The 26,538-nt window shown below is 51.5% G+C and overlaps 1 protein-coding gene across 2 annotated transcripts in view; it reads left to right on the forward strand.

Moving 5' to 3' along the window:
* Positions 1 to 26,370, forward strand: part of STIMATE (STIM activating enhancer) — a 51,526-nt gene extending 25,156 nt beyond the window's left edge. The window contains exons 2-8 of one of the 2 annotated variants that reach the window (XM_010969053.3): positions 8,646 to 8,694; positions 10,488 to 10,583; positions 13,955 to 14,076; positions 18,706 to 18,818; positions 19,907 to 19,984; positions 20,738 to 20,887; positions 22,687 to 26,370. In XM_010969053.3, the coding sequence (XP_010967355.3) occupies positions 8,646 to 8,694; positions 10,488 to 10,583; positions 13,955 to 14,076; positions 18,706 to 18,818; positions 19,907 to 19,984; positions 20,738 to 20,887; positions 22,687 to 22,803 (725 nt within the window). In that variant the 3' untranslated portion in view covers positions 22,804 to 26,370. Of the gene's footprint in view, positions 1 to 8,645; positions 8,695 to 10,487; positions 10,584 to 13,954; positions 14,077 to 18,705; positions 18,819 to 19,906; positions 20,888 to 22,686 lie in introns of those variants that run through there. The other variant, XM_074344748.1, reaches the window with a different exon arrangement.
* The last annotated feature ends 168 nt before the right edge of the window (positions 26,371 to 26,538 follow it).

Here is a 26,538-nt window from a genome sequence, read left to right on the forward strand (position 1 = left end):
ACGAGGTTATGAGCCCAGAGCTCGCACCCAGAGTGTTAAGCTGTCACCTCCTCTGGCCTTTGACGGAGTCCAGTGTGCTCTACTCCTTTATTCAAGTTAGTAGTTAGTGCCTGCTTCCTCCCAGGTGCTGGCTGGGTGCTGAGTGTGTAAACGTGAATAAGAACAAGGTCCCTGTCTGCCTCCTTAACTAATTGTCTGCTGGGAGAGACAGGCAAATCCTTAGCATTGCATGGGAAGTGTTAAGTCTCCAAGGGTGTGCATAAGAGACTTTGGGGAGCCAGAAGGAGGGAGAGAGACTTAGCTTGGTTACAAAGGAGGCAAATCTTAAGAGTTGTCTGAACTAAATCTGGAAAGATGCCAAGAAGTTATTCAGGAGAAGAAATGTGGCGGCCCTCCCAAGCCAGAGGGACAATGTGAGTGCTAAGTTGGGAGATGCCAGGCCACGGGACCTTGTTTGCCAACTTTAAAAGTCTTAATTGTGTTTCCTGAGGAAGGAGACTTGGGGGACTCTGAGAGGTTTTAAGCAAGGCGCGGCATGCTCAACTCACTCCAACTCCAGTGCAGGAGGATGTTTAAGGGAAGAGGACCAGAGTCAGGAGGACGTGTTGAGGGAGGAGGTGAGCTCTGACCTCGGGGATCCTCTCAGCCCTGTGGTCCAGCCCTACCAGAGCCAGCGTTGTCTTGGATTAAGTTTCTTCAAGGTGGCAGGGGGGAAATGTGAGCTTTGGAATCGGGTAGATGTAGATGTACATGTTGGTTGTGCCGCTTTTGGCCTTTGCCAGCTCCTCTGACCTTATCTGTAAAGTGAGGATGATACGTTTCACGGTTGTTGTGAAGGCTGGAAGTGATGATGTAAAATACCTGGATTAAGTTCCTGATGAAGGGTGGCAGTGAGGCAGCTACACCGCTCCCCTACTGCGGCTGCTTTTCTCCCCACGTTGACCCTATTAAATAGAAAACTTAGACCCAGAGGAATTAAATGACTTGCTTAAAATAATAAAACTTTTGATAAAGCAGGGACTAGATTTCAAGCTACCCCTAGCTGGACTGCCTTTATTTCCTTGCCATAGGAATCACCTGGCTTTTCATTTCTCCTTGAAACATGGTCCAGCCTGAGTGTAAAGCTCTCCGAGTCTAGATCTTGGTCACATGGCTGTACCTTGCTATGGGGGAGGCTGAGAATGCTGTCTGTGACTTCCTTAGTCAGAAAGAGAGGTGCCAGTGGGTCTGGGGAGGCAACCAGCAGGCTACCTCAGTGTCTTCCTGGAACTTTTTCCCTGCCCTGAAGATACTGAGTGTCTCTGGGGTTTTCACATCACTAGGGGGCATGAAGGAGGCTTGGGATGGGGCTTGCCTGTTGAGATGATCGTTTTTAATTTAGGGAAAGTGCCGAAACACTTCTGGGTTTTTCCTTTACTGCTGGTTTGGTGTCGGTGAGGGTGGATTTACTCACCCCCTCAGGAGTTTCTGTCCTTTGGGATTGGGGTCCTAGGCTCATAGAACCAGTAAAATGTGGTTTGATGTCACTGTCCTAGCCAGTGCCAGCTGAGGAAAGAGGCTTGTCTCAGGTAACTCAGATTTCATCCCAGCTCCACTGTCTTCGTGATCCTGGACAAATCACCTCTTTCCCCACTGATTTCCTCACCCTTTACACTGAGAGGGTTGGCCCCTCAAGGCCCCTTCTGGTTCTGACTCAGAGTCCAAACTGCCTTGTTCATGATCTGACCCCCGGCTGGCACTGGTAGGGGTTGCTTGCCATTTGCCCTGGTAAACAGTCTGTTATGCTCAACAGAAAGCCTGTGTTGCATGAGGTGGTGGCCCGTGATACAGCTTGAGAAATGAGGCCATCAGGGGTGTGGTCCAGGTCAGCAGTCTCTCACTGGGCAGAAGGCTCCAAAATTATGGGGGTTTTTTTCTGGCTGCAGGTCACTGGAAGGAAAGTATCCCCCCCCCCCCAGGGATGAACAAATGCATACAGACTTCTATAGAGAGTTCATGGTCTCTGGAGCTCCCCTACCCAGGAGGTGGAAGCCTGCTCATGTCCCTAGGCCCATGATCGCACTCAAGGACCAGTGGTTTTGTGATCCCAGTGAAGAGCCTGTGACTCTGATTTCCCGTAGCCTGTGAGGTGACACCATCCAAGGTGTCTTCTGTTGTATTACTCTTTGAAATGCCAGACACTAGAGTGGCCGTTATGTGGCCTGTGATCAGCTTCCAGCCTCAAGATTACAGTTTGGTCGTAAGAATACAAACATTCCACACATTTTATATCATAATCGAATTGCCTCGATGGATTTTCACAGCAAAGAGAAGCTCTCTGCCAAGAACCCTCCAGGTTCACGAGCCTCTTCTTGTACCATAACTGCAGCAGGGAGTGATTTTACACCCTCATCATGCTGGTTTGGGAAATGCTGTCAGATAAAGAGGGGCACGGGGGCTGCCACTCCTGACAACCACATTCACAGAAGCCCAGTGTGCCCTGTCTTCATTCAGCCTCAAGCCCTTCTTTCTCTTTATCCCACAGTTCTGAGCCTCTTACTGCCTCTTATGTTCCTCGTAACTGCTTCTCTCAGGCCACGCCCAATATTGGCCAGACAGCGCTCTTAAATTGTGTGATTTAATTCCAAAACAGTTGGGCTTTTTATGACTCAGTTTCAAAGTAGGGCTACAGTGGCTCTGTGGAAATTATTTCCCTTCCAATTCCTATGATTTGGCTTTTAATGCCACCTCTTATGTCTTTTTTGTTGTGCCATAAAAGGAAACACCTGTGTAACATCCGAGCTCTCTTCCTCCATTCAGCAAGTCCCCAGGGAGCATCAGTTGGGCAAGGCTCTGAGGAGGGCAATGGAGTGGGGTGCTGGCTCAGAGAGGTGTCTGCAAAACCAGGTGACAGCGTTAGGCATGCAGTCAGTGACGTGGCTAACCATGTGAAACAGGTAGAATCCAATCATCCACATTGCCTTCCTGTTGTGTGGCACCAAAAGCACAGAACTTCTGGAAGAGTGAGCACAGTGTCCCGGTACCCTCAGGGAAGGGTGTGAGCTGAGGCCCAGTGCCGGAAGGGTTGAGGGCACACATCAGAGAGGAGGGCAGGTGGGAGCCTTGCCAACCCGCTTGAGCTGGTGCGGGGCGTACACATGACCTGGTGAGGACACACTGTCACCACACCAAGGCTTCCTTTTGAGTGATCAAGTTGTCAGGGCAAGAAGGTTCGCTCAGAGCAGTGCTGGCAAGGACATGGGGAAACGGGCACTTATGAGTTGCTGCAACCTCTGTGGAGGACAGTGTGACAAAGTCAGCTGCACAGAAGCTTTGACACGCAAGTCCACCATAGGAATTTACCCACACAGGCAGAGACGGCACACCACAGGGACATTCACTGCAGTGGTGCTTGTAGAGTGACTCAGAGATGACACGGCCACACCGTGGGATACCATGTAGCCTCTGATATAAGAAGGAGAGCCAAGTGTACAGTAGCTGAAGCTCCAGGGGGCTTTTCAATGAGAGCAGCAATGGCCTGTGCTGTAAAGTCTGAGGCCACCTGTCTCTCTCTTTAAAGAGACATTTGTCCATCTTTGTGCTCACTTAACACATCTTTGGAAGGACATACGAGGTCCAGGTGACAGTGGTTGAGAGGGGAAACTGAGGGACTGGGGTCAGTCTCAGTTCCATCTGAGGGTTTCAGATGGAAGGGAGTGTTTTGAATTCTGAATTTTTTCCTAAGAAAAAGAAAGAACTTGCCATATTAGTTTTCTAGGGATGTCAAATAACCATAAACTTCTTGGCTTAGCACAGCAGAAATGTAGTCTCTCACAGTTCTGGAAGCCCAAAGTCCAGGGTCAAGGTGCCAGCAGGGCCACAGCCCCTCCAGTGGCTCTGGGGGGGAACTTTCCTTGTCTTTTCCACTTCTGATGGCTTCACAGGTTCCTAGGCTTCTGTCTTCACAAGGCCTCCTCCTTTGCCCCATGTCTTCCACTCTCCTCTCCCTCCTAAGGATACTTGTAATTAGATTTAGGGCCTACCTGGTTCATCCAGGATGATCTCTTCTCAAGCTCTTTAACTGAATTACATCTGCAAAGACCCTTCTTCCAAGTAAGGTCACATTCACAGGTATTGAGGATCAGGATTTGCACATATCTTTTTGAGCACCACCATTCAGCTCACTATAGTTACCAACCAGATTTGGGGATGGGGGAAACTCACCTGTATTTTGCTTACAATAGACCTACCTTAAATATAAAGTTGAAAGGGGATTAAAAAGAGACAACATACAAACACTAACCAAAGAATATACTCTCTGAATTTTATACACTCTGTATATTTACCTCTTTCAAAAGATGTATTTTAATTCAAAAATGAATAAGATTGGAAAAGAAGGTAGCTATGTTTTAGGAAAGTTAAATTATGTAAAGTGTAATTAAACTGAAAGTTTCTTGAGGGCAGGGACTGTGTCTGTGTGAGAGTAAATGCTCAGTGTAGGTGGGAGGGAGGGAGGAATGGGTGGATGAGTGGAAAGATGGATAGATGAATGGGTGGACTCGGTGGGCAGGCGGATGGGTGAGGCAGTTGGGGAGATTGGCAGCAGGGAAACGTGTTAGGAGGCAGTCTCCTTAGCACAGGAACGTAATCATGAGGGCCTGCACTAGTTTAGTGGCAGAAACGGGGAAAGGGGCACATCTGGAAGACTCCTCAGTTGCAGGATTGGCGGGGGGACTTGAGGGGGAGTTGACTGAGTTGGAGGAGGAGAATAAGGAGCCCCAGAGGTGAGGAGACATCCATTCTGTGAAGAATGGGGAAGCCAGGCAGGAGTGGCAGGGTGGGCAGGACATACAAGTGTGCAGGGCCAGCCTGCAGTCGGGTCACAGGGCCGGGGCTAGGGGAAGAAGCTGATGAGCCCACAGCATAGAAGCCCTGAGAAGGGGGTTTCTCCCCAGAAGTCAAGAGGAAGAAGGGGAGCCTGTGGAGGGAGGATAGAGCCATCCAGAGGTAGAAGGGAGCCACAGAGGAACTCTCAGGACATGGAGGGGATGGCCCAGGGAGGAGAGCGAGGTTGGGGAATCCTAGGAGCCTCCTAACATTTGGGCCCCTGGGCTGCCTGGAGGCACAGGAGGGAGGCTGGTGGGGATAGGTCAAGTTGTAGCTGGCAGACCCAAGGCCCCACACTTCCCAGAGACCAGGACCAGGACCGAGGCTGGTACGGAGTAGCTCAGCCCCAGGACTGGGAAGTGTGGACACAGAGGGGAGGAGAGGGAAGACAGTCCAGGGCAGGGCTGGCAGAGTGCACTTTGCTTTCCTGAGCACATGTTCAGTGCTGACCTCTTCCACCTGTTTTCCTCATTTAATCCTGAGGTCAACCTGGTAGGTCATAGTTCTCCCTCTTTTTTTTTTTTTTTTTAGCACAGAGTTGCATAGCTAGTAGCAGAGATAGGACTCAAAGCCACGTCTCTCTGGCTCTTGGCCACCACTGCTTTTCAGGTGACAGGGCCCCCCATCTGCCTTCAGGATCATGTACATAAAGGCAGGGACCCTGCGTGGGAGCCCCTGCAGGCTACACACCCCCACAGCCCCCTTTTCTGTCTCCACTCCCCACCCCCAGTCTCCTCTTCCTTGTCCCCTGAGGGCCTCTGTCAGGTGCTGCTTCGTCAGCCTTGGATTCCAGCAATGGTGTGGCTGCGTATCCGGGGCCTGACGTGCACTTGAGATGGGCCTGCTCCCCCTCCACCAGCCCTCCCGCCTCAGAGGACATTGGTAGATATGTTAGAAAGGGTAGATTGCCCTTTGCTTTGGCTTCTTGCTCTGTCTGAGTTCTCTCTATCCTGCAGAAGCACCGTGAATTAAAAGATTAGTCGTCCTGGGGCCGTGCCTGAGCCGCTGTCTGGAGCTTCCGGTGGAGCAGCTGCTTATTTCCATGGGGCTGGTTACAGATCTACCTTGTTGTTTTTAGGAACTGCCCGATGTTGCAGTGTACCGTATGTGTATGTGTATGTATATACCCAACCCCATATTGGTTGGTGTTGCTTTCTTTCTGGGTTCTTGTTAGGACAGTTTTACAGTGAAGATCTATACGTCTTAGCACACGCTGGAGTGAGACCCGTAGAACAGGAACCTGGCAGTGCACTGCAGGTTCAGGGGCATCACAGTTATGACAGATACTGCCAGATTGCCCTCTGAGCGCTTGCTTGCACTGGTCCTTTCTTCTAGAGTGTGTTTTCCTCCCAACTTTTTATTTCAAAAAATGTTAGACCTACAAAAAACCTCTAAATAATGATTTCATGAATACCCAAAGGACACTTCATCTAGGTTTACCAGTTACTGTATTGCCACATGTATTGGTGTGGTAGGGGCTGCCATCACAAAGTACCGCAGAATAGGTGGCTTAAACAACAGAAATTTGTTTTCTCACAGTTCTGGAGGCTGCAAGTCCCAGGTTAAGGTGTCAACAGGTTCAGTTTCTCCTGAGGCCTCTCTCATTGGCTTGCAGACCACGGTCTTCTCACTGTGTCCTCACTTGGTCGTCCCTCAGTATGTGTGTGGCCTCTTCTTGTAAGGACACCATTCATGTTGGATTAGGGCCCATCCATATGACGTCGTTTTACCTTCATTACCTCTTTCAAGGCCCTGTCTGCTAATCATCACATTCTGAGGTATTGGGGGTTAGGGCTTTACCATATGAAATGGCCAGGGGTGGTGTGGGGGAGCTACAGTTTGGCCCATAACACTACATTTGCTTCTCTTGTAATATGTATCATGTTAATGTAAATAATAGATGTATTATGAAATTACTTTGTTGTATTTATTATTTATAAGTATAATGTAATTATATATAGATTATGCCATTTATAATATAATTGTACATATCCCCTGAACCATTTGAAAGTAAATTGCACCCACCCTGATACTTCAGCATCTATCTCCTAAGAATGAGGATGTTCTCCTTGGGTTATGTTTTGATGTCCTATTTCATGCCGATGGGGACAGACTCCCCATCATGAGGAGTGGCTTCAGCTCCGCTGGGGTTCTTTCCCTCCAGACTGCTTTGTCCTGGCCCGAGTACCTTCATATCTCCCTCCTGAGCCCCCAGCACCTTAGTGAGCTTTGGATGCTCTGGGGAAGGAGACTTCCTGCCTTGAGAGCCATTTGGGGGAGTGGGACTCTGGGCCTCAACTCCAGATCCTTGGTCTTGTTGATGTTTTGGCTGTGCGATGGGTCAGCAGAATGACAGACGTTCTCACAATTTCACCTGCTTCTTAGTCTCTCTCTGTCTCTCTCTGTCTCTCCCCCTCGCCCCCTCTCCCCCCCTCCCCCCTTCTCTCTCTCAAAATGTCTGTAGACACCAGACGTTTCATTTATGTGTATAGACAGTTCTTGTTCTGCAATCTGGGGACTGCTTGTATTTATTTAGAGAAGCGGGGTTTATTGATTTGGGCACCGTTTTCTTCCTCCCTATCTCCCTCCTCTTCCTGCATCCTCATCACAGCTTGGGGGTCTGCCAGATGTCAGGTCTTGCCTGCTGCCATCCTGTCTGTTTCTTCTCAGTACTTTTGTGTGGGAAAAAATCACACCTGTGGCACTATCATGGTTTTAGTAGATAGAGCTGTTCTGCAAACAGTCTGCCTGGGGCTTCAGTGGAGGACAAGACACTTAGAAACTTTTGTTTCCTTCTGTTTAAATGTCAGTTGGGGAGCCCTTTGCTGTCCAGTGTTGTCAGGCCGTTGCTGAGTGGGCAACCCCCGACCCCCACTGTTGTGCAGCTGGGAGTTCCACAAGGATGCCAGCATCCTTGCTCAGTCCTCTCCACCCCAAACCCACCATGTACACGATTCAGAGCCGCTTTCCACCATTCCACCTATGTTCTTGACTGTTTAGTGCTCTCCTCTGGCTCTTCCTCCCCTGCAGGATTCATCCCAGGCTTGGCTTGGCACTGAGGACCCTCATGTGGCCCCTGCTCCATTTGTTTCCCTTGTTACCTGCTATATTAAAGCCAAATCAAATCACGCCACACACACCCTGCCACATTATGTCCCTGGACCCATGAGCTCATGGTGTGTGCTCTGTCCGAAACATGTCTTCTCTCCCCTCCCTGGTCCACTTACTAAACTCTCCCCAGCTTGCAGGACCTGGCCCAGCCACTTCCGCCATGGCAGCCTCTCCTGACTGGTGGGTGCCCTTCCTCCAGGCTTGTTAGCCTTCCCTGTGCCTTTGCTCTGCCTTAGGCTTCTCTCCTCGAGCACTTGCCACAAGCGTGCTTCTGTGTCTGCCCCCGCCCCCCAACAGTACTTCGAACGTTTGGGTGGGTGGACGGATGGATTTGTCGTTGGATCCTGAAATTAGAAGTAGGTACGTTCCCCTTTGTGGTTTCGAGTCCCTCTCTCAGAGAGCCTTGTCACAAAAAAGAAAATAGTTTTGCATGCACTGTGTAGAGTCCTTCTTCCTAAGTGTCCAGTTCTGAAGAGTCGATACTGGTCGGTAGCAACAGGGCCTCTGTGACCTTCGTGGCTTATTGTACATCGTCACGTGTTAAAAGAGCACGTACCTACCTAGACATCAGTATAAACACCAAGTGTAGTGATAACCCCTAGCTTGTTAAATGCACTTTGCTTTGCTGTTGCTGTGCAAAGTTACTGATTATCTGTCTTTTCTTTCAGTCAAACGCTTCAGAGAACCAAAGCATGAAAGACGTCCGTGGAGGATATGGTGTGTATTTGAATATTAACTCATTCCTAGAATGCTTTTGACTACCTTGGGCTTTTTAGGGGATGGAATGTGAGCAGTTATACAGAAAGTGTTGGAATCCATTAGTCAAATTAATCATCAGGGACTGTGTAATATGAAAGCACTTCTGTTCGTCCAGGTAACTGTTGAGTGGTAGTGATAACCAGGTGGCAGTGAGTCTGTCATCACCCCACTGTCCAGTTTTAGAAGACAGAAAGTAATACAGATCCATCAGTCCATGCTGCAGTCTTCCTTAGTCATGTCTCCCTGTTGTTAGACTATGTTAAATCCTTGGATTCTGTAGTCTATGTGTGTAAACAAAAAAAAACCTAAATTTGGAGATGAGTCAGCTGTACCATGTTAATGCTTCTCTCCCCAAAACTAGTCTTTTTGGTCCTAGGATGATCTTGGGCAGCAGTTTTTCCTTCATAGAAATCGTGGTTAAAGCAGCTTCAGACATAGCTTCCAAAGACAAAACTCCCCAGAATAAATCACTTAGAGGGAGACAGCCAGCTCCTTAGGACAGCATGATCCTTGCACCCATCTAGCCACTTTCTCTTCAGAGGAAACTTCCCATAAATCTCTGTGATGGAGACCCCTTCATAAAATTTTAAGCGTATTGTTGATTGATCTTCAGTTCTTTATTTCTGAATGTTGATCATCTTCATTTTTCTTTTCCCACAGTTGGTTTCTCTCAAGCCTGAGTATTTAGCTTGGGCAGGGGACCTGGAAGGACCCAGAGTCAGGTTTTACACACGGTCCCTTTTGGTGACTCCTACTTTGCCATGATTTGAGGAAATCATTTTCAGGCTTTGATCCCAGGGTTGGTCTGGATCTCTAAGGCCCGTTCCAGCCCTGAGACCCCATGCCTGTGTGCCCCTTCTTCACTCCTGTCAGTGGCCCGGCCCAACTCTGGATGCCTAGCCTGGGAGGCTGAGAGTGGTGGCCAAAATCCACAGGTTCCTGGGCTGTGGACTGTGAGTGGTCCCCAGGTGTGACGGCAGAGGAGAAATTGAGGGCCCATGCCATCTCCACCACGCTTCTGCCCCATGGATAGGGGACAGGGTATCCCAAAGACTAACAACCTTGTTTTATCTTTTTTGAAACCCCTGTCCTCTAGCGCAGGAGATGGCAAACTGTATCCCACAGGCCCAGTCTGGCCAGTGTCTGTCTCCATGGCTAAAGTGTTAGTGAGATGCTAGTGACTGGCTGCTTACACAGTATGGCGGCAGAGGACGATGGCCCACAAAGCCTGAAATACTTACTCTCTGATGCTCAACGAAAAAGTATGTCTGCCCCGATCCAGCCTGTTGTTTAAACGGCAGCAGGTGAAGGTTGTTAGGGTCCCATGGGCGGTGCTGGGCCCGTCCTTGTCTCCTCAGTCCTACACATCTTTCAGCTCATGCACAAAGTTGGGTAGGAGCTTTTTAAAGTAGAGGCACCTTGGACATCATCCAAAGCTGTGATCAAGCATTTTGTTTTGAAGTAACAAAAAATGAGAACGTAAAAACACACTTTAAATGTGTTTAGTGTGTTTAAGTCTGTGTTATTAATCAGTGGCCTCTCAGGCATGTGGTGTTTCTGAAGGTTTTGAAAGGTAGCTGAAATGCCAAGCCTGAGTTAGTACTGATGCCCCAGGAAGAGGTGACTGGTAGTTAGAAGACTGGGGTCTCCCCAGTGGCTTTTCTTTTTCCTTTTTCAGATTTAACATTTTCCCAAGTTGGTTATGACCCTTCTGTCAGAGTGGTAACAAGTGCTGGTTCTATTCTGTACAGGTTTTTAGACACTTCCAAACAAGCCATAGGAATGCTGTTCATCCACTTTGCAAATGTGTACCTAGCAGATCTCACTGAAGAGGACCCTTGTTCATTGTAAGTGGCCCATATTTGAGTGCAATCATCACCTGCTCCTCTAGTCATGTTCCATCTAGCTTGGGGAGGGGGCAACTCCCCTTTATCCCCTGTGCTCCTCTGAGTAATCGTGTGCATGCCGAGCGTTAAGGCTTTGCTTGGTGACAGTTGCCCAGTACACTGGCTCTCTGCTGATGAACCTAAGTTCTGCCCCTTGGCTTTCTAGTACCCTTGTCTCTCCCCGTTTCGAAGCAGCCCCTGGCAAGGCAGCATAACATCCTGAAGGGTCACCTGTGCTGGAACAGGACATATGAGGGCTTCTCTGTGGTGTCAGCCACTCAGGGTCCAAGCCATTGTTGACACCATCAGCCTCTTTGACCGGAGGACTGTGGGTTGTTCCGCTTGTCGATGCCATCAGTGCGCTGTCCACACAGCCCCTGGAGCCATCTGCCTCAAACCCCATTTGGGTCATGATACCTGTCCTCCTGGCTAACAGCACCTGAAGAGCCCCTCTTAGCAAATGGAGTGGAAAAGTACCTGCCTTATCCTGGCTCCATCTGCTACCTTCCTGGCTCAAACTTGGTGCTCCAGCCGTACCAGGCTATTCCCAGTGGCCCTCAACCCCACAGGCTGTCTCCTGCCTCTGTGCCTTTGCTCCCACTGCCCTCTGCCTGGAATGCCCTCCAGCCTCTGAGGTAGAGAGGGGCAGAGGTCTGGTGAGTCCCTTGCCAAGAGGTTTAGTGTATAATTAAGATTATTTGGACTGGAAGATTCCTTTAAGCTTCTCTTGTTTGGTGGCAGTGTACCATTTTGAGGTTTGGTCCAGGCCCAGATTCAGAAAGAAGTTGTAAAGTCTCCCTCCCCAGGGTCTTTCCTTGAGACGTGGGTAATTTTGTTCTGTTTGGATATGATCCTAAAGCCGGGGACTGGAAGAGGGATCCTCCCTTAGGGGAGATGGTTAGGAAGGGGCCTTATCCTCCCAGCCCTGAGTCCAGCAGCAAGCTTGCATCATCACTGGTGAATCCTCTTGGTTGGCCGAGATAGGCTGAGGGCCAGCTGCTCCACGGAGGTGAGGAACCCTATCTCCTGGAGCCATCTTGGCCACTCCACTCCCTGTGTGGCTCCATTGCCCATCTGCAAAAAGAAGATGATCTGGCTCTAAGGGGGCTTGACAAATCCTGGGGGATGGAGAAGGGGCTGCTGACAGTCTCGCGTGCTCAGCCAGAGGAGAAGAGGCCCAAGGTGGAGCTAGTGTGGTGAAAGGAGCCCTCGACTGAAAGGCCCAGCTACAGGAAGGCGGCGTGATGTCTCTGAGCCTCCATTTCCTCATCTGTCCTGTGTGTCCTGCCAGATCCCCAGGATGACCTGAAGGTTTCACGGGATGATGAGCATCTGCACCGTTGGAAGCCATAGGGCACTTATCAACGAAGAGGTTAACAACTCAATCAGAGGGTATTGTCGTTAAAACTTAGGAAAGACGTGAGAGCTCCAGCAGTGGCTGAAGAGCTGCTGGGGGCAAACTCGGAAGGCAGGGCAGGCCTTGCTCCGCAGACAGGAGAGGTCCTGGCCCGTGGAAGACCCAGTGCTGCACTGAGATCCACTCCAGCTCCACCATCCTTTTTGTGCCCTGTGACTTTTTACAGATGGGAAGGGTTGGGCTGGACCTGGGGCATCTTGGGAGTCTGCAGACTTAGAAGGGAAGCCCCAGTCAGTTCAGGGAGAGGGGACGCTTACAACCAGAGGGGGGCAAACTGCTTCCTGTGGCTGCAGCCGTCCCTTGTACTGGGAGTTCAGCTTTTGTGATGTCTGAGGGGCTATGATTCTGACATGTATAGCTTACTGTGTGGCAGTCACTGTTCAGGTGCATTGACTCATTTGCTCCTCTTAACAGCCCTGCAGTTTTCTTTGATTATCCTCATTTTACAGTTAGAGGGCTGAGGCACAGACGTTGGATAACTTAATCATGCTCACTCAGCTCAAGAGTGATGAAACTGGGATTTGAACCCAGCCGATCTGGCCCTGGGGCCCACATGATGCCCTGTTGTCTGCCAGTCTCACCTGTGTTGAATACAGGGTCTAGAGCTTTCTGTCGTCATTCCCAAGGCCTGGCGCACAGTAGGCTTAAATCAGTTTTTGATAAGGGAATGAATGAACTAATGCAGGAGTGTATATGAGATGTTGTTGATATTTTCAGAACAGGCCTCATGTCAGAACCACTTGAAGCCAATGTGATTTAAGCATCTGAGAGCATTATTAGCCTAGGGCCAGAGCTCGACCTTGAACTTGGAGAAACTGCCTGGGAAGCGGTTGCTGTGCCTTCTTTGGTCTCCAGTCTCTGGAATGAGAGTGACCCCTTGTGATTTTAAAGAGGAAGGGCAGGCGGGAGGAAAAGGCCATCCCCTCTGTCTGCTTTCCCTGCCACCCCAGGGCTTTGGCAGGACCATGAGCACAGTGGAGGTGCTCCCTCAGGTTCCAGAGCACTGTGTGCGTCACTGAAGCCAGACCTTGGAGTGGGGGCAGTGGGTCTAGGGCCTCAGCAACTCAAAAGGTCTGGCTGTGGTATCCAGAACTTCTGAGCCCTGTGGTGTCCTGGAGGACTGACATCAGACCCCAGGCCTGTGTGTCTCCTGCCTTGTCTGGAAAGCTAGGACCTGTGGGGAGTGGTACCCAGCGAGATTCTTCGAGGCAGGGCCAGTGGGCAAAGGCCTTTCCTTGGCGAGGGAAGAGGTGTGTGTGGGACAGAGGGAAACAGACCCCACAGGAGTGGGGGGTCAGGGTGGGTGTGCTCTTCCAACCCTCTCTGCTCTCCACCATCTTGCCTTCTCTCTCGGGGTTTAAGCTCTCTCTTTAGAGATGTTTACTTGCACTGACCTCCATGAGGGGCTCTGAAACATGGGGGCTGAGCAAGGGCACGTAGCCCTGCCCTCTTGAGTCTTAGAAACCTCAGGCCGTTTCCTGAGCCGCTCTGGTGCAGCAGCACTGTCTCAGGACCTTGGGAAGCCTAGGCCGTCAGGAAGTCAGCAGTCACTGAACAGATTTTGTTTATCGGTTAAGTTCTGTTTTCCCATAAAGCCTCCTTGGCTGCACCCAGGCACTCTGTGTCAGCTTCATTTGGCAGGAACACTTGAGGTCTTTTCAAGTTTCCCTGTCGATCCCCCACACCTTCGAGCTTTGCAGGCTGACAAGTGTCAGTGCACTGTCCTTGGGAGGGGGCCTTCCTGGGCTCCCGGAAACAAGCCCCCTTCACAGGCTCACCTGAGTCTCCTGCCTCCCCAGGACCAAAGTGCTGGGTCCCTAGCCTTGACCTTGGCTCTGGAAGCACATGAGCCCAGCTCCCTGGTGGGGGCCCCGGTGGTGCTTCCTAACAGTGCCCCCATGCCCTCTCCTCACAGGTACCTCATCAACTTCCTCCTGGACGCCACTGTGGGCATGCTGCTCATCTACGTGGGCGTGCGTGCCGTCAGTGTCTTGGTGGAGTGGCAGCAGTGGGAGTCCCTGCGTTTTGGCGAATACGGTAACTTACCACGGACTTCCTGGAGGGGGCTCTGCTCCTGCCGCATGCAGCCCTCTAGGCCAGTAGGTTCAAAGAAGGTTTAGGAGCTGGTGGCTGTGTCCTCTGTGTGGTGGAGGGACTGGTTCTGGGGCCCGAGCTCCATCCTCCTGCCACATGTCTGAGGTGGGTGGGTGCCCACCTCACTGCCAAGGCTCCCTTGATGCAGGGCGGGGCACAACATTTGCCTCTTCCACCACAGAGCACTGGTGGCCCCACCTGCAGGGCTGTCAGGCCACCTTCCGCTGCCACACTTCTCACCAGGGTCACCCTCTGCCCACCTCGCCAGAGAGATGGGGGCCACTCTTGGTTTGGGAGGTACTTGGTAGGGAACTGCCCCACTTTCTGCTGCGTGTCTGTGCTTGTCCTGTTGCTGGGCCATTCCATTACTGGGGCACACAGGGTCAGGACGAGGGTCCATTCCTCCACCCTGGGGCGAAGTCACTTTGTTGTCTCCTGACTGTGGGCTGGCGCCCCAACCCAGCATCTGGCATATATGGTCACCAGAGACACCAGGTGCATCCTCCCTCCCAGAAGCATGGCCTAAAACAAGCAACTCATGGAAGCTTTGAACTAGGTTTGACCCATACAATCTTGCCAGACCCCATGGGGTACACTGTGGGTAGGAGGCTGACAAATGCAGTGGCTTTTACATTGTACCCCCAGAGAAATGGTGGATGTGGCCTCAGTGGGGCTGCTGGTGAGAGGGGCTTCTTTGGGCCTTGCTGCCCTCTGGGAATTTAGCGCTCTGCCACTTCACAGCAGGCTCTGCTGCCTGGAGCCTGGAGCTCCTGTTCATGGGAACAGCATCGATGGAGCCTTTGCCATAAAGTTGGCACATGGGACAGAAGGGAGCGTTCTGGTCCCTGCTCTCCTTTCCTGGTCACACCTCCCAGAGAGCTCACGGCTCTGGGCCCAATGGCTGCTTACGCCTACATGGCTGAAGACCACCAAGGGACTGATATTTAAAAGGGGAGCTGGTTCGTGGAGCTGGCTGTGAGTGCCTTGGGTATTTCTAGAATTCTTAAGTAATTGTTTGTCTCCATTGAGGGGAGATGAGCTCAGGAGAGGGCTTTTCTTAGCCTCGTTACTTGATGCCTGATGAGTCACTGACTTAAGATAGTGTCCAACACACGGTATGTGCTCCTGTGGCTCCAGGGAAGGCTTTGGAGACGCTCCAAGTCATTGACTCCTCAGCTTGAGGGATGGAAATGGACCACGGCACACGTGGACCAAAGTGGAATCATCCTCATTTATAGAAAAAGCACCCAGAGGGGTTAAGTGATGCAGGAAGCTCACCCAGACAGTACACAGCTTGGAGGGCCTCTTGGCTGCTATGCTGGGATACCCGATCCTCCCACCATTTCCAGAAACAGGGCTCACAGCTTCTTCTTTGCTGATAAGATCCCTTCTGGAAGGCAGGGCTCTCAACTCAACTGTAGCTGACTAGTGCACAGGAGATGCATGCACAGCCAGCCATGAGCCATGTCACTCGGTGACCTGGGAGTGGAGATCATCCACTGAGTCTGGTCCTGATACACCGAGCATTTATGATACCACCTATTTCCAGCATGTTTTGTTTGTGTCCCCAAAGAGATTGAAAGGAAGAAGGCAGTGGTTGTTTGAGCCTCTTGTTTCCATGCCACCCTCTCCACCCACGTAGCCTGCCTCGGCCCCTGCCCTTGGGTCATCCCACCCCTGCCTTTGGGAACCAGAGTCTTCAGACCAGGGTGTTTCCAGATGAAGCTGCCCTCTATCCAGGACCACCCAGAGTCCTCCCTCCCTAGGCTGAGGAAGGATAGTGTATGTCCTCAGTTACCTGGTTTCTATTTCTATCAATTTCTATTGTTATAACTGCTATAAAAAAATACCACAAAATTTTAGTGGTTTGAAACAACACAAATTTATCACCTTAACAGTTCTGTAGTTCAGAAGTCAGACATGGGTGTCATAGACTAAAATCAAGATGTCAGCAGGACTGGTTCCTTTGGAAGTCTCAAATGGGAGAATCCACTTCCTTGCCTTTTCCAGCTTCAGGAGGTTGACTATGTTCCTTGACTCTTGGCCCCTCCTCCGTTTTTAGGACCAGCAACAGAGGTTGAGTCTGTCTCACGTCATTATCACTCTGACCTTCTGCCACGTCCTTCCACTTTGAAGTGATTACACTGGGCCCACCCGGATACTCCAGGATATGCTCCCTGTCTTAGAGTGAGCAGATTAGCAACCTTAGTCCATTTGCAGCCTTAATTCCCCTCTGCCACGTTACCTACCTAGTCACAGATTCTGGGGATTAGGATGCGGACATTAATCTAACTACTGCTCCTGCTAACTGGCCCATCTGCTTGAAGCAATAGTTCTAGGCAGACCCCATAGCTCTCCTCTCAGGTGAGTGAAGAAGAGGGTTTTTTTCGGTGCTTCCATGGTTCCTAGAAGAGAAAGTGAACTTGCTAACAGGTCCTGGGACTTGAGGAGTAAGTCCACACAGCCCTGAGGGGCGACGGAGGGTCCAGGTGGTATGTGGCATCTGCAGTCGGAAGACCAGGCTGCTCTTCCCTCTCCCTGTGTGGAAGCCCTGAAGGCAGGGTCTCTGTGCTGTGGGCATCAGTGGTGTGTGGGCTTTGCCACCCGTCCCTGTCCTTATGACCCCTCTGGAGACCCCTGTAGATGCAGACGTGTTCGTCCCTTTGATCCCATCCCCGTGATTTATCCTGAGGAAATAATCCAACAAAAACAAATGCCCACGTACCTGAGGGTGTCTGGTGTGGTAAAAAGCAGGGCACGCTAGAATGCCTGGCTTGTCTGTCCTTCAAAGGTGAGACCGTGGGGAATGTTAGAAAGACTCTCACGTGAAACAAACCAGCACGTGTGTGGTCACTCCAGCCCTGGCCATGCAGGAGGACATGGGGTGTGAGAGTGGTGTCGCATGACTTACTTTGGACTTTATTAGGCATTTAATGATAGAAGAGGCAGCTGCTGCTGAGCAGGGATTCTGCAGCTCAGAGCAGTGAGACGCAGCAGGGCAGCAGGAGGTCAACGGGAGGAAAACCTGTTTTCCTCTTCTGTCAGCACCCTAAAACTACGAGCAAATGGAGTGATCGTACTCCAAGCAAGTAGATTTTCTTCTGATATTAAACGTGTTACCATTCGTTCTGTTGACTTTTAAACGCGCTAGTCCCAGTTCAGAGAGAACGTCCTACAAGTGCTTCTGACTGGCTGTCCCCCAACTTAACGGTTTTAACAAGGACTTCGATCTGTTGTTTCTGAGAACTTTTCTCAATAATGTCAGGTGGTTTACTGAAAGGATTACAAAACTTCATTAAAAATCTAGCTAGGAGAGATTGCTTTTCTGAAATGGCACTTTGGCTCAGATGTGTCTTATCCCAGAAGTGAAAGTAAACAGATCAGCGCAGAAAAGGCAGTGGTACCGCTCTGCATGCTTTCTGTGCAACTCTCCCAAGTTTTCCAGAAAAGGGAATGGCCTGAGCTTGTGTCCGTTACAGCTGCAGGAAGGCATCCAGTAGGCCTCCACTGCGTACAGCTGGCAGCTCAGGCAGGGCTGGGGGCCTCCAGCACCCATGCCTGGACAGGGGTTGCTGCAGAAACCATGGAATCGAACGAGAAGCTGGAGGTTCCTTTTGAGGCCAAATGGTCCTCATGGCCTGAACTTGGGTCTCTGCGCCCCTGCAGTGGTCCTCTCCAGCCCCTCTTCTGGCCCAGAGCAACCCCTGGTGGCTCCCCCAACCCTACTGGTCACCTGCTCTGGAGGCACGTGTGGCTCCCCAGGAACCCATCCCATGGGTTCTGCCTGTCACTGAGAATGTAGGACATTCCCTCGAGGGGTTGATCCTCCACCCCTTCATCAAGTCCCTTTGGAAACACCTTGGAGGCACTTGAGGGGCTGAGTATCCCCCAGCGTGGATTGTTGGGCTCTTCTGTTTCGCAGGCGTTGTGACTGATGGGATCACAGATGGACCTTTGTCTCAGCCCCTTACTGCTTGCCTGGAGGGCTCCTCTCTTCTTCCTTGTCCCCAGCCTAGGGTGTTTGGGGTGCCCCACCCCCCAGACAGAATCTGAATTCCTCCAGAGCCAGATTACTGCTCTCAGGGTTGAGGGCAGCAGGAATGAGGGTGGGGAGTGGGGTGGGAGATGGACAAAGAGGTGGTTTGCTGCCTTCGCAATTCAAAAACCTCAGTGCTCCTGGACAGGAAAGGATGGGTAGCACCACAGCCACTGGAAAAGTCAACAACAGATAATAATAGCAGTCTTGCTTCACACGGCTTTGGCTGCCAGTGGACAAGACGAGCCAGCTTTTCTGAGCTCCAGCAATGGGCACTTACTAACTTTAGTGCTTTGTAATTATATCTTAGAATCTCTTAAAAGAAAAGCCACTCTGGTATCTCCAAATTAGGAATTCTCTGATTTTGCTTAAAGCACCCACGTTTGTCTGTCCGGGCTGAGCTGATTCTTGGTGTTCTGGAGGGCGTATTTAGTATCTCTGGGGTGGGGTGAGTGTGAGGGCTCACAGGAGCTATGGGCAGTGGTGGGGGCATTGATGTCTGGGCCCTTACATGACCAAGCCTGCTGTCCCTGCAGGAGACCCTCTGCAGTGCGGAGCCTGGGTCGGGCAGTGTGCTCTTTACATCGTGATCATGATTTTTGAAAAATCTGTCGTCTTCATCATCCTCCTAATACTTCAGTGGAAAAAGGTTTGCCTCTTATTCCCTTCTTTCTCAGCTCCTCTAGATGCTAAGCAAGACAGTCCCCCACCCCGCCAACTAACCCCAACCCTACTGGGAAACAAAATGGTCCCTACTGAGAAACAAAATGGTTCCTTTTTTTTTTAACTCCATGAAATACACTAGGACTTGATCCGATAGAACAGCTACTGGCCACCTACCAAGAGCAGTAACTTGTCAGTTTTTTACGCAGCATTCATCCACTTCAGTTACACATGTGTCTGCTCTAAGATTAAGCCTTGGTGTATGTAAAGCCCATGAAAATACAGTCCCTGCCCTGGGGTTGCTTACGGTCTGGTATTATGAGACTTCAGGCCTGTAAGTGTCAGGACTGTTCTCTGCACTTGCCAACAGCCTCCTCACACACCTCTCTTGGCCAGTGGTTTAATGGAGCCTTTTGGTGCTCCAGGCAGCAGCTGGTCACACATTCCCATGGTTCCCTGGCCCTGTCCTCTGGCCCCACGGCTGTGTAGATAAGCCTCCACCCACAGGAAACTAGCCAAAGAGCCTTTGGGAACAAGTAGCTCAGATCTTGCCCTGCTTTGGTTTTATTTGTGGCCAAGTTTTATTTTTTAAGAAAATAAGCCAATGCTTTGGGGAGCTGTAGTCCTTCAGAAGGTGGTTGGGTGTGGTATTTCTGTTAAAAAGTGGTCAGTGCCTCATTGCTAGTATCTGTAACGAGCGTCCACCAACCTCACTATCTTAGACTCTCCAAAGCCCCCACTCCATCCACCCTGTGCCTCCAGCAGGCGGAGGGCCCTGCTTTGTAAAGTGCTTCCCACCTTTCATCCCCTCACCCTTCTTCACTTCTCAAGTCACAGGGAAAGCTGCTAGAACACTGACTGCTCCAAGTAGTGTCCAAGGGGTCCCTCGTTAGCAGGCAGATCTGGGGACTGTGCGGCTCTGGGTATGAAGTGCTCTTCTCATCAGCGCTCCACGGCAGTGTGTAATCTAAGCCCCCTCTCAGGGCCTCGTGGGTGGTTTCCCCTGCTGCCCCTACCCCCATGCACTTTCTCTGTGGTCTCCCCCCACCTCACTGAGTTTCCTTCTCTTCACAGGTGGCCCTGTTGAACCCCATTGAAAACCCAGACCTGAAGCTGGCCATCGTCATGCTGATCGTCCCCTTCTTTGTCAATGTCAGTGCCTTGTTGCATTTTTACCCCCATTTGCTCCCTGCCTTCCAGTGTTCCTGTCCAGCTCTGAGTCTGACAGAGAAAACACTTCTAGCCCTCAGGTCCCTCCGTGTGAGCATTTGCCACCCCCCTCCCACCCCAGACCTGGAAACGGCAGGATCACTTCCTCAACAGGCAGATCACTGCTCCAGGGCCTCTGTGCAGCATGGAGGGTCCTCCCTGCCAGGGGACTGCCCGCTGAGGAGCCCCACCCTGTATGTAACAGCGACTTCTAAATTAAGATCATTAGGGATTCACTCCCATCATTTATTCCTGACCACAGGGCTTCAAGAGAGACTCACAAGCACACTGGCTAGAAATTAAGAAATTAGATGAGAAATGGTAGAAGAACCTGGGTTTGATAGATGTGGTGGGGTGTGCCTACCGACTGCTCGACCTAGGGAAGGAGCCCCACCAGGAGTCTGGAGACCTTGGTTCAGGCCCCACTCTGCCAGCTGCTGGGGCAGCTGGGGCAAGCTGTCGTCATCAGTCACCACCAGAGAACCCCTTAGGATGAAACAGAAGCAAAGGACTTAGAGTTTGGGAGTCTCTTCCTAGACTTCTAAGAGAGAGCGAGGGGCCCAGATGAGGTTTTCCCTTCCCTGGTTCTAGATGCTGTGATCTGGAACGAGGGTGGGAGGGTTGGATGTGGGGCCTGCTCTGCTTTGCTTTCACAAATGGCTCATCTCAGACTAACCTGCACCTTCCTTCCCACAGGCTTTGATGTTTTGGGTAGTAGACAATTTCCTCATGAGAAAGGGGAGGACGAAAGCTAAGCTAGAAGAAAGGGGAGCCAGCCAGGACTCAAGGAATGGGAGCAAGGTCCGCTACCGAAGGGCCGCGTCCCACGAGGAGTCGGAGTCTGAGGTAGGGCCAGGCCCTCGTGCCACTGACCCCAGAGGCCTTTGGTCTTGTGTTTGTGTCTGGCCTTCTCTTGAGTGCTGAGTCCCAGCGCCGGCCGGCGGGAGGGAAAGGAGGCTGACAGCTGCCATCCAGCCGGGAACCCATTCCTCCAGCAGGGATGTGGAGCATCGGGTGGGGGTGGCTTGCCTCCAACAGTCCGTCTGTCGATGGAGAAAGACAAGAAAGTGGGGAGCTGCCTTGTTCTGGGGTAGCTGGCAAAGACGCATGGGCCTGATCGTCGACCTTCAAGCATAAAGGCATTTGAATCCCTGCCCCATGGCTAAGGAGCAAGGGAAGTGTTGGCTAAGCCAGCTACAAACTTCTAAAGTGTAGGCGTGGCCAGACCTCCCAGGGAGAAGCTCATCTCCCCCTCTCCCCGTATTTTCAAGTTTCCTAAGCTCAGAGGTCTGGACTTCAGAGAGGATGGTGGTCATAAATGGGAGCCTGGAGGCAAGATGGTGTGTCCCAGGAAGTCCGCAGCACGCACTCTGCACCTGCACTGGGTCGGGGTTGCAGAACGGCTGAGGTGACGTCTTCCAAGAGAGGCCTTCAGGCTTGTGGATGAGGAAGACGAAAGCCTGAGCAGCCCCCTGTAGCCTTCTGCGATGAGTCCTGACAGAGCCCTGCAAGGGCTTGGAGCAATCTGTTTAGCTCCTGGGGAGTCCTGGAGGGAGCTTTGAAAGCCGACTAGATGGAGGACAGAGGGGAAGTTCATCCCTTCTCTAGGTGGTCCTGGAATCTGGCATGGGGCCTGTCATGTTGGAAGAGTGCAGTGAACATGAGGTGAATGACAAACAGCATTACAGGCAGAAGCAGCCGCTCCTGAGCAATCGGGGTCATGTGGTTTGGTGTTTGGGTGATAATGTGACATTCGCTGTGGCCAGAGCAGCGTATATTCTGAAAGGTGGGAGGGAAAGACAAGAAGTAGGTACAGGCAAAGGTCTGAGCTCACTGGGCAAGGTGTTTGTGATCCAGGGCATGGAATGGGGGTGCACTTGTGCAGGCGGCAGGGAGCCAGAGAGTGTTTAATCTGGGGACAGAGACTAGAGGCAGGAAGCCCTGCGGCAAGCGGTGGTGAGACCGCCCCGTCCTGGAGTGGAGTGAGCCCCCCTGCACAGGTGCGCCTTGGGCCTCTCCATCGTGACATGGGCTGTCCCAGTCCTTCCCTGGTGCTCTGGGGTCTGAGGAGCCAGGCGTGTGGGCAGTGGGTGAGTGTTTGCCCAGATGCCCTGGCTACACTGCTGAGGCGTTCCGGAGGCTCAGAGAGTGAAGGGCTCTTGTTTGTCTTCAGAAGTTACCAGGCTGGTTCTGAGCAGCTACTCTGAAATCACTCTGCCTCACGTGTGCCCCACAGAAAAGGGCTTTTCACTTTTGCTTTTGCTGTATTAGAGACAACATCAGGGACCTGAGACTCCATGTGTCAAGACTGGGCTTTTTTTCCAGAATGATCGTAGGCTGAGTTTGTTCTGATGGGGATTCAGTCCCAGCTAGAGGCTGGGTGAGAATCAGGGAGCGCAAGCGGAGGGGAAGGTGTTCGACTCAGTGCTGGTGTCGGTAGCCTATGAAAGCATCTGGCGTGAATGAGATCTGGGGTGGACAAGCTTGTTTCTCTCTGTACAGGGAGCCTCCCTGTATCCTCTTCTAAAGAAACCTGAGACTCAAGGCCTCCTAGACAGGCTGCCATCCCATGCAGGGGTCCAGGGCAGGCAGGTAAAGAGGGCACTGCTGGTGATGACTCAGGGCCATGCCTCTCCGCCATTTAGATCCTGATCTCGGCCGATGATGAGATGGAGGAGTCCGATGTGGAGGAGGACCTCCGGAGACTGACCCCCCTAAAACCCTCAAAGAAAAAGAAGCACCGCTTCGGGCTGCCCGTATGACGCATTCCCAAGCCGGGGTTGGGTCGGCAGAGGGTCGCTCCACTGCGTCCTTCCTCCCCTCCTCTCTCTGCCCCCTTCTACCTCCTCTCCTCTCGCTGTCTCCGCCTGCCCCCAGACTGCTGTGACTCTCGAGGGAGGTTGCCAGCCGGGCCTTGGCAGCTGGAGGTCCCCACGTTGCACTACAAACACTGACCAAATATGGAAGCAAGGCGTGTTGTTTGTTTGTTGTTGTCCGAGCGGTGTTGTGAGGGACCCAGAAGCCCTGTCCTGCGTCCTGCGTCCTGCTGGGTGGCCTCGAGGAGGAAAACTCTTGTGCACACAACCAGTGGGTGGAGCCTTGCCTTTCGGGGGAGTGTGAAGACATAACGTGTTTGGGGCTAAACGTTACTCGTTGACCAAGTTGGAACCGCGACGCTTTCTTAATCAAAATGGCTTTTGTAACTATTGATTTCTATAGCAGGTTTTATGAGCTGTCACAGTGTTAATGTTTTTTGAGTATGTGTTTATTTCCTATGGGACTAATGGGCAAAACATAGATTTTTAAGTCTTCCGTATGCTGTTGACTTTTATATTTTTAAGTTATATTTTCATACTATTGTATTTAAAAACTCTTTTTAATCCCCAAATAAATGGGTTTGTTTGCCTTTCATGGGACATGGACTGGTGGGAGGAAAAAGTCGGGAGTCTTTTATTTGGAACACTGTTAGGTAATCTATAATCAGATGAGGTAAATGATTCCGGTAGGAAGGGAAATGGGTCCTGTCTGATCTCAGCAAACCCAGTGGTTCCGCGAAGGTCAGTCCTGAGCAGGAGGCAGCTGGTCTGGATGTAGATTCAGGGGCCTTGTGTGTGTGGAACAGGAAGGGCCCTGCCCAGGACCCAGCAGCTCCTTGGCATTTCTGCTGGCAGGTTAGAAGTCTTAGTTAAACGTGACCAAGAAAGGAGTGTGAGAGGACGTTGCTGAGTCTGGAGAAATGGACATTCCAAAGCCACTCTTGTTTGTCCCCCTCCCCCCCGCCTCTTTTCAGAGCCTCCAAATCTGAGTTTAAAACGCAGCCTGGGCCTCCTCGCCTCCCACTGGTGCAGCCTTCAGAACCGGGCTCTGAACCCAGCTCCGGGGACCTCCTCTCTGGCTCCCCAGCGCCTGTCATTCTAGTGTCATTGACTTGTTTTGGGCAACAGTCTAGAGATTGCCTGCCTGACCAAGTGATCCTGTTTTTCACAGCCTCCAAAGTTGCGGGGTGGCTGGTGGTGGAGGTGAGAGAGCTCACACTCTGCGCCTACAGGCAGGACGAGGTGCATCTAAGCTTGTACCCCCATTCCTCAGCGTGGGCACAGGCCCCTGTAACTTTGGGAGTCTGCTGCCCGGCCATGGAGGGGGCTGACCCAGGGACTTGCCCTGCTGTGGTGGAGCAGCCCAGTGTTTTGTCCCAGCCCAGAGGCAGCCATGGAAGTTTAGGAATAGAAAACTGTACCACTAAGGTGCAAGCTGGAAGTGAGACCAGTGCAGGGAGGCCACACCACTCAGAACCTTCTTTTTAGACCTCCAGGAAAAGGTGTCCTACTCAAGCAGATTGGGTCTGAGTTGTGGCATGTGAGCCATGCTGTTAAACCAGGCACCCTGGGTTTGTCCTCTGCCTCCTGCAGTCCCTCCTGTCTGGGACATAGGGCACAAGCCTTGGGGAGGCCTTCCCAGCCCATCTTCTTCAAGGAGTCCAGAAGCAGGGGTGCTGAGAGGAGCTGGGACCTGAACGGCAGTGGGAGGTGACTCTCCTGGATTAGGTGTCTGCGGCCTGAGGGGAGAGGCGAGGCCAGGCCAGGCAAGGCGGCTTGTGAGATGAGAGCCTGTTTCTGCTCTCATTTTGTGCTCTTCCCCTACCCTACCCTAGGCCGTTCCCACCAATGAAGACCAGGGGCACAGGCCCCTGTCACTTGGGTCCTGGTGGATGACAGGCATCACTGACTTACCTTAACTTTGCCCTCCTGTTTCATTTTGAACAACCTGTGGCTGCAGCTGTTTTCTATACCTCGCTGAGCCCAGAATCAGAGCTTCACTTTCAGTCTTGAGCTCCTAATGTTTCCAAACCAAGGCCTGCAGTGTAGGGGAGCCATTGTCTGTGAAGGCAGGAAACTGGGTTATGCAGACCCCAGAGGATCTGCTCGTCTCAAGGCTTGTCTTGGCACCTGCTGGGCAGTGGGTTTCGGCAACAAAGAAGTAGCCAGTGAGTGATGGTTTCTCCCTGTATCCTGATTTTCTAAGGGCTTTGGTTTCTGGGCCGTAGTTGTGCAGTTAACCAATAGGGCATAGATGACGTCTGATCACACAAGGCCTTATTGGTGTGTGGGCCTGGATGGTCTGGCCTCATGGGTGTGGCCTTACCCTCCTCCTGACATGCACACACACACACACAGAGTTTGTATTCCCTAGGAGTGGCTCCTGCAGTTACTGAGGGCTTTTCTGTGGTACACTGTCCCAGTAGCAGAGGGCCATGGTCAGGACTTCCTTCTGAGCTGTCCTCCCTCCCTGGGATGAGTTTTCTCACCACCTGCTCCAAGGTGCCTTAAGAGGGGCAGCTCCTCACCCGGCCACATGGCAAGTATCACTGTGCTTGAGAAACCACAGAATACCAGCTGGGTACTGTGTGCCGTCTGACTGATTTGTCCAACTCTGGGCCTCAGCCAAGCCACCCATCATGGAAACTTGTAAGTCAAGGTCATGAACAAGTTTCTTGTAACTAATGGAAATAACTCAGTGAGGTAGAACTGCCATATCTGAATGAAGAGATCATGGTTGCTCCTTTTTCCTTCCATTGCCAGTAGATTGTTGACAGTGGCAAGGAGGATGTTGGTGAGATCCTGGGCAGCAGTGACTTCTTGGTCCACTGAGCCCGCAGACCTGCCATGTGAAGGCCTGTGGCCCATCAGTCAGCACACAGGGGGCCCTCCTGCCTCAAGCTTTAACCTGGAACAAGGCATCATGGGTTCGTGTTGCCCTGTCATGCCTTTAAAGGGAAACAATATAAAGGCTCAAATCCAATTGTAGGCAGTGTGGGCCTGGAGGCTGCAGCCCAGAGTCCCATCTGAAGGCTGCCCCAGGAGCCTGGAGGGAGCAGCAGGCTGGACTTCACTGGCCTTTTTGCAGCCAGGCCAATGTAAATGGCTCTGGGAACCTGCTGTCAGCCAGAGCAACACCTTTTGGGGTGCAGGGCTGCCTTTAGTAGCTTCACATGCTCCCAACTAGGAGTGGAGAGCTCTCTGCTTTATCCTGTGGAACACGGGCAGCTCTGAAGGGCTTTACTCTCGGGGAGGGACCTTGAACTCCTGAGTGGGTGGGTGGGTTGGTTTAATTTGATTTCTCCTGTGAAGTTTATTAGAAGTCAGACCAATGTGAGCAAACCATGGCCTGCTTCCACTGCCCTCCCCACGGGGGTGGTTCATTAGTGGTGTTACGATGCACAGAAACACATTTTTGGAATGAAAGGGAAGACGATGTACTCACATTGTAAAATGGTTTACAATAAAGTTTGACATCTTATTACAGTTTTTTAAAAAAGAAACTGTCACTTTTGTGCTTGTTGGTTGTGTGTTCTGTGGGGTTGCACCCAAGCTTAGTGAGATGAAGAAAATGTCCCCAGTGAGTTAGAAGGTTCTCCCCAGAAAACAGTGAGAATGAACTTGCATTGCCTCAAGGCAGATATGGGAGCCAAAATCTGCCAAGGGAAAAAATGCAAACAT

This window comes from Camelus bactrianus, chromosome 17, assembly GCF_048773025.1.
Source record: "Camelus bactrianus isolate YW-2024 breed Bactrian camel chromosome 17, ASM4877302v1, whole genome shotgun sequence".
Classification (NCBI taxonomy): Eukaryota; Metazoa; Chordata; class Mammalia; order Artiodactyla; family Camelidae; genus Camelus; species Camelus bactrianus.